Source organism: Dromiciops gliroides, chromosome 3 (assembly GCF_019393635.1).
Source record: "Dromiciops gliroides isolate mDroGli1 chromosome 3, mDroGli1.pri, whole genome shotgun sequence".
Taxonomy (NCBI): domain Eukaryota; kingdom Metazoa; phylum Chordata; class Mammalia; order Microbiotheria; family Microbiotheriidae; genus Dromiciops; species Dromiciops gliroides.
In genome coordinates, this window is record NC_057863.1 from 312,613,885 (window position 1) to 312,626,697 (window position 12,813).

General features: G+C 35.8%; 1 protein-coding gene across 3 annotated transcripts in view; it reads right to left on the reverse strand.

Annotated features, from left to right (window-relative positions):
• CBLB (Cbl proto-oncogene B) overlaps positions 1-12,813 on the reverse strand; it is a 244,236-nt gene that overhangs the window by 38,939 nt on the left and 192,484 nt on the right. For all 3 annotated transcript variants that reach the window (XM_043997229.1, XM_043997230.1, XM_043997228.1), the window contains exon 13: positions 11,797-11,891. In XM_043997229.1, the coding sequence (XP_043853164.1) occupies positions 11,797-11,891 (95 nt within the window). The remainder of the gene's footprint in view (positions 1-11,796; positions 11,892-12,813) is intronic.

Genomic DNA, 12,813 nt, shown 5'->3' on the forward strand with positions numbered 1-12,813 from the left:
ATACATATGTGCAAGATATTACTTAGAAGATTAAAGAATTTTAATATGGTATAATGTGTTTAATAATGTCAACATAGAAGTTCTGACTTAATAGACTATTAATAAAGAATATTTCTCATTCGATATACAAATAATTATTAAAAACAAATACCATGGAAGTAGATTAGTTTATACAATAAAATGAATAAGCTAGGATTGACACAAATTTTTCAAGAGCTCTAAATCATAACACTTTTACATCCACTATCAAAACAGCTCCAAGTTGTTATAAATGACTGCATTTTTTCCCCCTAAAGTGTCCACACAGAAACACCTTTTTTTCTTCTCTCTCTCTTAAATCACTTCATTCCTGACACGCAATTCAGGTCTTAAATATAACTTGTGGTAAAAGAAATAATTAAGTTTAGGATTATTCATCATTTATTCATGTGTTAACTTATTTTTAGTAGTGGATAAATGTTAATTTTTTTCCATAGGCCAATTTTCAACCACTGATTTTGGTTTATGAAAAGCTGTTGGGTCAGCAGGTTAGCAAAGTAGAATTAATGAGATTTGGCTGGTTCCCAGTTAAAGTTGACTAAGAACCCATCCTGCAGTTTTAAGCCATGATTTGATATTCTTCTCATAGTCTTCAAACATTTATTAAGTGTTCAAAGGATACATAGCATTGTGAAAAACATCATGAAGAGTGCCCTTCCAACTATATTCTGACTGGATATGAACCACAAATGACAAAGAGAATAAATCTGTACCATATTAAACCTGAATACATGCACAAAAACCAGGTAGACTTCATGGGAAAAAATAGATTTTTTTCTTTTGGTATTATGACTTCAATAAATTCTTACATATGATAGGTTCAATTCTCAAACTGGATTTAGCTACTGAATATTTTATCTTCATCTGCTGTGCTACATAAACTTTGGTTGGTGCTTTCTTCAGCTTACACTTGAATTAACCTCTATAATGTCCTTGAAACACCATCTCCGCTCCCGCTTGCCAATCAGTGTTCTCTCCTCTCGTTCAACCAGCTCCTAAATAAAACTATCCTTTCCCACAAACTATTCCAGATTAAGAAAAAGAAAAGTGATCTTTCACTCAGGTGAACTCTAAATGTGGGACACCCCACTAATTTACTTAAATCTTTATTAAACCTTTCCATAATGGAAATATTTAACGATGTGTTACCTGAAGTTATTGTTCTCTCCTTTTAGCATTGTTTCATAATAGAATCTACTGCATCTCTGTTACAATACCATGGAAGATCCTTATTTTTCTAATTATAAGAAACCTTACATTACTAGTCTCAAAGGATGAAGAACTTATTGAATTTTCCATAACCCATAGAAGTAGAAAATAATTCATATTTATTAGTGGTTTATGGCTTACAAAACACTTTCTTTATAAATACTCTATGTAGTAGTTGGGCAAGTAGTATTATCCCTATTTTATTTTATTTTATTTTATTTATTTTATTTATTTATTTAATTTTTTTTAGGGAGGCAATTGGGGTTAAGTGACTTGCCCAGGGTCACACAGCTAGTAAGTGTTAAGTGTCTGAGGCTGGATTTGAACTCAGGTCCTCCTGAATCCAGAGCCGGTGCTCTATCCACTGCGCCACCTAGCTGCCCCAATTATCCCTATTTTAAAGAAGAGAAAACTTAGGTGAAATGACTAGTAATTTTAAGAACTTAGATTCAATTCCAGGGGCCTCTGATTAAAAATCTCATTCTCTTTCTACTATGCCATGTTACAAAGGAGTTGAAGGCTATATTATCCAAGCAAATTTTACCCATCGTTTATAGATAAATCTCTCCTCAGATGTTCATGTCAGAAGGTAATTTTTATTAATGGAATTGAATCTTTAGGATCAGCTATCCCCACACTTCAGATTTTTTGTAATATATAGGATACCAATTTCCTTCCTTCCTTCCTTCCTTCCTTCCTTCCTTCCTTCCTTCCTTCCTTCCTTCCTTCCTTCCTTCCTTCCTTCCTTCCTTCCTTCCTTCCTTCCTGTGAGGCAATGAAGGTTAAGTGACTTGCCCAGGGTCACACAGCTAGTAAGTGTCAAGTGTTTGAGGCTGGATTTGAACTCAGGTCCTCCTGAATCTAGGGCCACTGCTTTATTCACTGTGCCACTTAGCTGCCCCAGGATACCAATTTCAAAAGAGCACTTTTTGAAACAATAAACCTTCAATTTGAAGGATCCCAGTCCAAACTCCTTACATTATGGGTGAATAAATTGAGGTCTGGAGAGAATAAGTGATTATCTTAATAATACAGTAGTCCAGCTAAGGTAAGAATAAGGGTTCAAAATCCAGATGCCATAATGATCAGTTTGGCACATTTTCTACCACAAGAATCCTCATTCCAGAAAGTGATATAGGTCTATGTATGAGAGGACAGTTGGACTTTTACCATACAAGCCTATTTTCTTCCAAAAATATCAAGATGAAATTAAGATAAAAGGAGGGGAAAAGGCAGGAGAGGAGGGGGAAGTTCTATGATTCCAAGAAAAGTAGATATGTGTTACTAATATATAGTTGAAAAAACCCTAAAACTATCGGGGGCAAAAAAACAAGCAAAAAACCAAACAAATCAACTCTCTATAGTATCACACCTTCTAACACTTAAAGCTATTTGGCCTGGAATGATGCAGATCAGAGACCAGGGCATTTATCCTCCTCCTATGGAAGATGCAATTTCCAATAACTGTTGAGCAAACTTTCTGGAACGGTTCACCACAAAACACTGTTGAATTTACTTATCGGGTGCTTGAAGAGTAAAGCAATTATGCCACTGTTCAGTTCACTGATTTCACAGTGAATGTGTAATTCCATAGGGATGTGGGAATAGAAATATGAACATTTTCACTTTTAACAAAATGTAGATGTGCTACACCTCCAGATCTCATTCACAGCCTTTTGCCTAGCCCTACAGTTTTCCCTACAATGGGAAAATGAACAATTCATGGGGAAAAGAGGATAAAGATTCAGTTCTTCACATGTAGAAAGGAGAAGGGAGTATTAAAATGTATAAGAGTTAGACTGTGAATTAATTTGGAATAATGGCTGTGATTTGATTTGTGGAAAATAACTTCAGGTGATAATTCCATTCCATTAATAAATATAATTTTATTTTTTCTACTTTGCTATTTATATAATTTGTTTCAGAGAAAGGAAGTATATAGGATATATATTATTTAAAATATTTCTCAGGTTGTTCCTAGGTTCTTTGTTCTATTCAGGAAGGATTAAAATAACCCAGATAATGGAAGAGATGAGGTACTTATCAAGTTCGTGGATAAAATAAAGCTGAGAGGAATAGCCAACATACTGTATGACAGAATTAAGGTTTTCCAAAAACGTTTCACCAGACAAGAATGATGAGTCTAATAAAATCCTTACACTAACAGAAGCAGTGTTCTGAATAAAGTCGATGAGCGTCTCACTGTATTTGGCCTTGATTGACCACATCTGAAGTACTGGGAGAAACTCCACGTCTAGTGGAAGACAATGATTATGGTAGAGACTGGAAAAAAGAACACAAGGACTAGCTAAAGGAACTGAAGATAATTAAAGCAGAGAAGACATATAAGGATGTTTCTTTCAATACTAGAAAGACTGTATTGTATAAGAAAGAAGAAAGTATTTTATTTGGTCTTAGAGGGCACAGCTGGAAACAAAGAGTGGAACAGATATCAATCTGAGATAAGGAAAATTTCACTGACAATTAGAAGTGCCCCAAATGGAACAGATGCCCTTAGTAAGTAGTCAACTGGTAATTACTAGTGGTAGTTCAGGCTCAGAATGGATGGGTATTGTCAGATATGTCATCAAGGGGTATGGGTTGGACTAGATGGCTTCCAAGGTTCCTTTGAACTCAAGTTTCTTAATCTTTGGCTATAGTAATCTGAATAAAGAGTCCCCTGGCTAGTTGTGTGACCCTGGGCAAGTCACTTAAACTTCATTGCCCTGCCAAAAAAAAAAAAAGAAAAAAGAGAGAGTCCCCTGGTATTCTGTTGCATTGTTATTTAGACTCAAGCAGTGAAGAGATATTTGTGGCAAAATAGAAAAATAAAGAGCAAAAACATATTTTGTTGGCATCAAGTTTACTGGCCTCAGTACTTCATATTGGTTCTAAGGATGACCTGGCTCTACCTAGCACTTAACATTAAAGCATTAGTGCCCTTTGCTTCCAAATCATCTTCCAGCTATCCTGTTTCCCTAAAAGGCAAAGAATTTATAACTCTATAGAGCAACAGAAACATTAATAATTAAATAAAATTCTACATGAACAGAAAATGGCATGCATATATTTGTTGTGTGTTATTGACATACATTAATGCTATTAATGTGGTCAGTGACAATACTCTGCATACCTGAGTTCTGGATATTAGCAAGACAAAGAAAATACTAGAAAAAATCTCTTAAAATAATCCTTCTTTGGCAAGAAAATGGATCAGCTCTTTGTACCTAATTTCATTAATTTAAGAATAGGAGTGATTGTTGAACAGTCTGTGTTTCCTTCAGTTCAAAAGCAAATGCACACAAGTCACAGCACTCCACAATCAATGTAAGAAAGAATTTAAGGAAAAATTGAACATGCTGGATAAGGTGAATAAGTGATCTGCTGGCACTATTTATCACATACATTCTCGCTTATGTGAAACTAAAAGCTTTCTCCTAAGGATCTTTCCCTTTAAAATAAAAACTGCATATTACCTTAAAATAAAGGAGAATCATAGAGGTTAGGAAAAAAGCAAGGGAAAAAATGTTGGGGGAATTAGCTCATATACAAGAATTAATATAAAATTAATTAGTAGATGGAAAGGGAAACTTCAGGGGAAAGGAGTAGGTGAATAAATAAATAAGAGTATGTGTGTAGGTTTTACGCACAACATACATATATGTATATATTTCACTTTGTATAACACCATGTAATTTCCCTTTAGTTATTTTCCCCCACATTCTCTTACATTTATCTTAAACTTATTTCTTATAATTTGACCGAAACAGTCTTAGTACAAAATTTGAGACAATTTCATCTGCTTTATATTGCAGATGACAATGAAACAGTTTATTTAAATAAACACATCAGGTAACTGTACAGGTTACTGAATTCCAAAAGCATCTGTAGATGCTTTTTATGTGTGTGTAAATTTTTATACATGTGTAAATATACATGTATATATGCATGAAACAAATAGTAAAACATAAATGTTATTAGTCATTTGCCCTTTATGTTGCTATTTTATTTCCTTGTTGATTCTTCTGCTCTATAGCTGTGATTTATAAATTTTTTGATCACAAAGTCTTATCAATAAAATTTTTTGAGCATACACTCAACATGTGAATAGTTATTTTTATATGTACTGGTAGGCCTCCACCAGTTGCAGATGACCATGGATCAGCGCCTTGAAGAGCCAAAGGCCACAGTGTGGCTGTGCAGTCCAATACGGGAGCCACAGCTCCTGAGTGACTTATAACCAGTAACTGCCACATCCCGTGTTATATCTACCCCATGAGGAGTAGCTGGAGTGTCCTCTCCAGGGCACTGGCCTGGGTGGATCAATATGGAAAACAAGCTGTTGCCCATGCAGCAGGTTTTCCCTCTCTGCCACATTGGTGGATCCAAAGGAGAGGCAGAGCTAATACAGTTTGGCACCAGTGCCGCCGCAGGAGTTGCCAGAGGGATGTGATGTCCAACATCCAACTGCCTAAGGGACTCCGACTCCTGATTTTTCCTCGGGGTTAACTCCGGAAGCCTTTCCCATATATGGGTATAGCCACAAGGCAGGGGAGGTTTAAAATCAGGGTTTCCTTCCCCTAGGCGGGTTGCCTGCCAAGGTTAATGAGCCCCACCTGCCCAAATATATGTACTACTGTACTGCTAATTACTTAAGTATAAATATTTTTTTTAAACCTGAGACTGAAAATGGATGAGATAAAGATAAAATAATATTGAATCGAGGGATAATAAGGAACTACTGGAAACTATAAAGGAGGAAGAAGAATATGAAATGGTCAAACCTGCACATCAGGCATAGGGATGCTGGCATCTCCCAGGTGATAAAGGCCTGAGCTAGGGCGGTGGCAGTGTGAGAAGAAAGATGGAGAAAAACAGGAGAGATGTGGAGGCAGAAGTGACAGGGTTTATCACCAGAAAGAATATGTGCGCTTGGAGTGAGAGAAAACTACGAGTCAAAAATGACAATGAGGTGGTGAAAACCTGTATTATGAGAAGGATGTGGGTGCCCTTGACACTAAAAGGGAAGTCTGGCAGATGAAGTGGGGTTTTGGGGAAAAAGAAATTCTAATGTTATATGCAGAGCAAGTCCTTAGCCACCCACACCTGCTCATCCTGTGCCACATCCACTGTCTGAGCATGAATGAAAAAAGGGTAGGGGTGTGGCTCTTATTCCCTGTTTATTGCTCTCAAACTCAGAACCCATCCTCTTCAGCCTAGCTTCTTAAACCGTGGGTCATGACCCCATATGGAGTCATATAACTGAATGTGAGAGCAGCGAAAAATTTGGCAGTAAATGTTTGATTTGTATACTTATTTTATATACCTTTATACCTAGAGTTGTGTAAAAATTTCTTAGGCAAAAAGGGGTTGCAAGTGGAAAAACTTTAAGAAGCCCTGCTCTACAAGGAACTTGTTTCAGCTATGAGATGAACCAAGGGAAAGGCATGGGGGAAGAATTTTCCCACAGGAACCTACACACTCAGTTAGCAGATAGTTTACATTATGATAACTATCCTGAGGGGTCAGCCCCCAGCTAAGGTTGGGAGTTTACACAGAAGAGGGAGGATACTGAATGGGGCAGTGTTGGAGAATAAGTGAAGATGTAGTTGTTGCAGACAAGTTTCAAAGTGGTGAGCTAAAGTGTGGGTAGATGTAATCTGCCTTCCCAGCTTCTCTGCTGTGGATCACATTTCCTTTGGGGTCAAGTCAGGCCCCCATCATCATTGCAAGGTTCCAGTCCCTACTTTGAAGACTACTGCTCAAAAGAATCAAAAGTTCTCTTTATCCTTTAGGGAAATCAAACAATTAGAGGATGGTTTGGAAACTCAGGAGAAAGACACAAGTTTATTATTGTTAGCTAAGTAGCCAGGGTTGCCCTTATGACAGTATGAAGCAACAGATCTATTCATTTTGAAAATGATTATTTTTTTTGTTCTTTTGTTTGTTTTCCTTTTAAGTTGATACAAACATCTCCCCATGTCTCAAGCTAAATAATGAAGCAACAAGTAATATTAAAATTCTTGTTCAGGTTTCTATGGTTATAAATCATAGAATCTAAGAAATGGAAAAGATAGCCATGGTTATTTATTATCATAGAAGAGATATTAAACATGTTCTCATATGTATGTAATTTTATAATATTTGATGACATCTTGTACCAACTGTCTTCCCCTCTAATTCCTCAAAATGGTTTTTTTTTTCCCTATGAACTTGACCACTGCTGTGAATTTCTTCTAACAATAAGTGGTAATTTCTGATAGTGACATCTATATGCAGAAGAGTATTCATTTAACAAGCATTTATTAAGAACCTAATGTATTCTAACTGTGGCAGTAGGAACTAGGGATAAATATATATATATATATATATATACATATATATACATATATATATATTTTTTAAATGGAACAGTTCCTGCCCATGAGAAACTTATATTCAACTGGAGGTAAACTTGTACATAAATGAAGAAATTTAAAAGAAAAAAACAAAAACCAGCCATTTCAGGGTTGGAGATGAAAGATATAGCAGACTGCCTTTGAGCTGAACTTTAAAAGAAGCTAGGGACTTTTAACAGGCATAAGTGGAAAGGAAATGCATTATTGGTATGGAAAAACAAAAGTACTGAGACGGAATCTCATGTATAGAGAATAGCAATTAGATCCATTTGGCTAGAATAGGGAATTCATGCATGAAGGGGAGTAATGTTTAATAATCCTAGAAGTAGGCTAGAGCCAGGTTGTCAAGGGGTTCAAATGCCAAATGGAGAGTTTGTATTTGATCATAGAGATAATAGGGAGTCACGGAAACTTCCTGAACAAGAACGACCTATGTTTTACAAATAATGACAGTTTTGTAGTGAAATGACTAGGAACAGAGGCTTCTGACAATCACCACAGCAAAGTGCAATTTGGGCTAAATGACGGTGGCCGTGTGAGGAGAAAGAAGGGGCTAACTGAGAGATGTTGGAGAAGGAGGACATATATGACTTGGCAACTGATTGGTTATGGGGTGAAACAATGGTTTTGAATCTGTATTGCCAGAAAAAATGTCCTGTCCTAGACAAAAATATGTCTGGAAAAGAGATGAGTTGGTGGGGTGGGGTAGACAAGAGGAATTCATTCCAACCATTCTGGAGAGCAATTTGGAATTATGCCCAAAGGGCGATAAAGCTGTGCATACCCTTTGACCCAGCAATACCACTTTTGGGTCTTTTTCCCAAAGAAATCATGGAAAGGGGAAAGGGACCCACATGTACAAAAATATTTATAGCTGCTCTTTATGTGGTGGAAAGGAATTGGAAGTTGAGGGGATGCCTATCAATTGGGGAATGGCTGGACAAGTTGTGGTATATGAATACAATGGAATACTATTGTGCTATAAGAAATGATGAGCAGGAGGAGTTCAGAGAAACCTGGAGGGTCTTGTGTGGGCTGATGATGAGTGAGATGAGCAGAACCAGAAGAACATTGTACACAGTATCATCAACATTGAGTGTTGATCTACTGTGATGCACTATATTCTTCTCACCAATGCAATGGTACAGAAGAGTTCCAGGGAACTCATGATAGAAGAGGATCTCCAAATCCAGGGGAAAAAAAAAAAGAACTGTGGAGTATAGATGCTGAATGAACCATACTATTTCTTTTGTTTTTGGTGCTGATGTTTTTCTATTTTGAGGTTTTTCGTCATTGCTCTGATTTTTCTCTTATAACATGACTAATGCAGAAATATGTTTAATGTTATTATGTGTATATGTATATGTGTATACACACACACACACACACACACACACACACATATAAAACCTATATCAGATTACCTGCTGTCTAGGGGAGGGGGGAGGGAGGGAAAAAATCTGAAATTGGAAAGCTTGTATAAACAAAAGTTGAGAACTATCTTTACATGTAACGGGAAAAAAATAAAATACTTTATTAATTTTTTAAAAAGAGGTTAAAAAAAGGAGGCATTTTATTTTCTGTTTTGGTCAGATTCAGTTTTAGAAGTTTGTAAAATTTCCAGTTGGAAAAAAATGCAATTGGTAGTTGCTGATATGAGACAAGAGGTCAAGAGAGGAACTGGGCTACAAAGAACACAAAGGACTCCAGGGGGAGACTGGAATGTGGAGTAGGGGGAATCTATTTGGTAATCATCAGATAAATATAACATTATGTATTTTAGAGCCTATTTCTTAGTTATTTGTTATTTAGCCATGACCTTAGTAATAATGTCTTTGATTTGAACTCAGGCCCAGCACTCTATCTACTGCACCACCTATATACCCTGATATACACACATATATGTATGTATATATCTCTAATATATGTTGTGTATATATGTATGTATACATTCATGTGGTATGTATATGGGGAGGGAGGGAGTTAGAAAGGGGAAGTGTTAGCTTTTTATTCAATATTAAATACTCATGCCTAAGTATGAAAAATAATTTCAACAGGCTGAAAAAGAAGCCAATAAAGCTAATATGAACTAAAAAAAATCATCAACATTCAATAACAAAATTACATTAAATTCCAAGATAAATAAATTATATTGAGAGATTATCTTGAAAGGATTTTACAGGTCAACCTCTTTTGAGGTCCAACCTCTTTTTCTATATGAGGGAACTGAATCCCAGAGAAGTTATGCAACTTTTTCAACATTTTACAGTAAGTACCAGCAAAAGTTTGAGTAGAACCTAGATCTTGCAATTGTTCTTATTCTTCTATAGACAGAAAATCTTGCACTGAGAGCCCAAAAGCAATGTAGGGGAAAGGTTTTAAGAGTACTTATAGGGAAGCAAAAAAGTCTGCTAACTGAAAGGGAAACCACATAGGTCCATGAGAAGCATCCAGGGATTAAAGATTTTTACAGCTTACAAGGATCCATGAAATTATCCTGTCTAGCCTCATTTTTATATATGGCAAGACTGAGACACACAGAACTGATCTGACTTGTCCAAAGTCACATATTTCGTGACAGAGTTGGGCCAAGCGTAGGGAAAAGAGCTCTGGACTTTTCCTCGAGGAAGAACTCATCACCAGGAAACTCATCCTCATAGTGATTTCATCAGCTTTGTTATTTACACTTCATCAAGATTCTCAGCTGTCTTTGCCCTTCTTATTGGAGTTTAGGGGGAAAAAATCCTCTCAAAGTCCCCATTTAAATAGAGCTCAGAAGCCCAGACAAGGCTTCTCTTCCAAAGATTATACTACTTGGCTTTGACTGCACTATTGTTAAATGTTTTCCACTTCCTTCCCTCCTTTCAAGCTTCCTTTTCTGTGTTGTTTTCCATCATTAGACCATAAGATCATTGAGGGCAGGGATTGTCTTGTTCTTTTAGGACAGAGCCTGACACATACTAGGTGCTTAATAAATGTTTATTGCATTTGTGCTGTATTGGACTTGGAATCCTAAGCACCTAGGTTTGAATTCCAGGTAGTAACCATTGGATAATTACAACCTTGGGAAAGTCACTCTTCTTTGCGGGGCTCTTCTTCCTAATCTGGAAAATGATGGGTCAAGAGCATATGATCCCTACAATATCTTCTAGAATCTAAAATTCTATGATTGGGATCCAGGTTCATCCTACCTTCCTATTTAATGATTTCTCTGTTATGCCACTTTGCTATCTCAGTACATAGAATACTTGAGCCATTAAAAGCTAACATTACTATTTTCACCAGGAGAAGAGAAATTATGTGGGTAAATATTAAAATATGGAAAACTGTACTGGAGTCTACAATTATGATATGTACAAGTCAATTTACCAAACCTCCAATTATAATTGGTATTACTATAAAAAAGATTATAGTGAATATTCATTACAGGAAAAAGTAAAATTCAATGTGTTGAAAATACAGTGTTAAAACTCTCCTCTATTTAATCAATACAATTTCATTTTGCTTCTGGGGGAAAATAAGAGGTAATGGAAAAATGTATCCACTTGGACAGTTTTAGATTCACTGAAAATTTTATGTGTTAGGAAATTGCCAATGAAATAAATTTCATTAGAACTTTGCTAATTCTTATTTCACTTATCTACAAACCAGATAATTCTAGTTCAATAAAAATGAAACGACCCACACACCTAGGGGTTTTACTTCACTTCCCAACAGAGATTTAATAAGCAGAGTGCTAAAAGTACAGACTCTAATTATGACAATCTCATTAATTTCACTGAATAGTATTGAAAGCTGTGTTTTAGAAAGATTATTTTTATCAAAAAAGTTCAAGTTTCATTAAAATGTGCATGTATGAAACCAGTGAATTAGAGAATAAAAAAATCTTCATAAAATATAGTTTTCATTACCATTACCTTGCTTTAGAACATATGCCTCCCATTCTCTACCAAATGCAAGGCAAACTTGATGATTTGTTTTGCATTAAAGAAGTCAGAGCAATCTGAATCTTTAGCACTGGACACTTATAACTGGATTGTAAGACTTTTCTGTTACTCCTTGGCTATTTATACTAAAGTCACTTTGTGGAAAGGCAACTTCTAACAGTTTCCATTTTAACAAGTGAGTCCCAAATTTCAACACAACTTACTTTAGGTTAGAGAGGAACGATGTAGTTGGAAGAGGAGGGGAAAGCCGGGGAGGGACATCATATTCTTCACTTCCCAGGTGACCATTAGAAAAGACCTGAAAAATAGAATAACTGATTACTTTAAATAATCTACTTTTGAAGAAAAAAATTTGGACCAAAGTTACGCTAACTTTTGATGAAGATGAAACTTAATATCATATACCCATGTTTAACTTTTTATGTGGTATTTATTATATGCCTGTTTAACTTTTTATGTGGTATTTACAAAATTCCACTGAAACCAAGAGGAAACAGTCAAATCTAGTTCAATTATTCTTATTTATTTTTATGAAGAAATTAAGTTTTATTACCATGTAAAAGTAGATCTCATGGCTGATGAAGGACAGGGCATGTTAGCTATACATTTGATATTCTTTTCTTTTTTATGTGAAACTACTAATCTCTATTATGTTCATCTTGCTTTTTAAAAAAACAACATTTAAATTTCAAAATTTGCCTGTTTCCCTATGAACTTCCTTTTGTTACCTTTTTTTTGTGCTAAAAAAAGGCTTTCTTTCTTTTCTTTTGCAGCGTTATTGGAAATTCTCTCCTTTTTTTCTCCCAATTAAAAAAAAAATGTACAGGAGGCGGCTAGGTGGCGCAGTGGATAAAGCAACGGCCTTGGATTCAGGAGTACCTGAGTTCAAATCCGGCCTCAGACACTTGACTTACTAGCTGTGTGACCCTGGGCAAGTCACTTAACCCCCATTGCCCAGGAAAAAAAAAATGTACAACAAAACACAATCTTTGTAACAAAATAAGCACAATCAAGCAAAACAAATCAACACATTGGCTATGTCCAAAAACTTATGTCTCATTCTACACCTTAGGTCCATTACCCCTGTAGGGAGGTAAACAGTATTTCATTATTAGTACTCTGAAACTGATTGGTCACTGTATTGAATACAATACTTAAGTCTTTCAAAGTTGTTTTTCTTTACATTCTGTTACTATATAAGTTGTTCTCTTGTTTCTGCT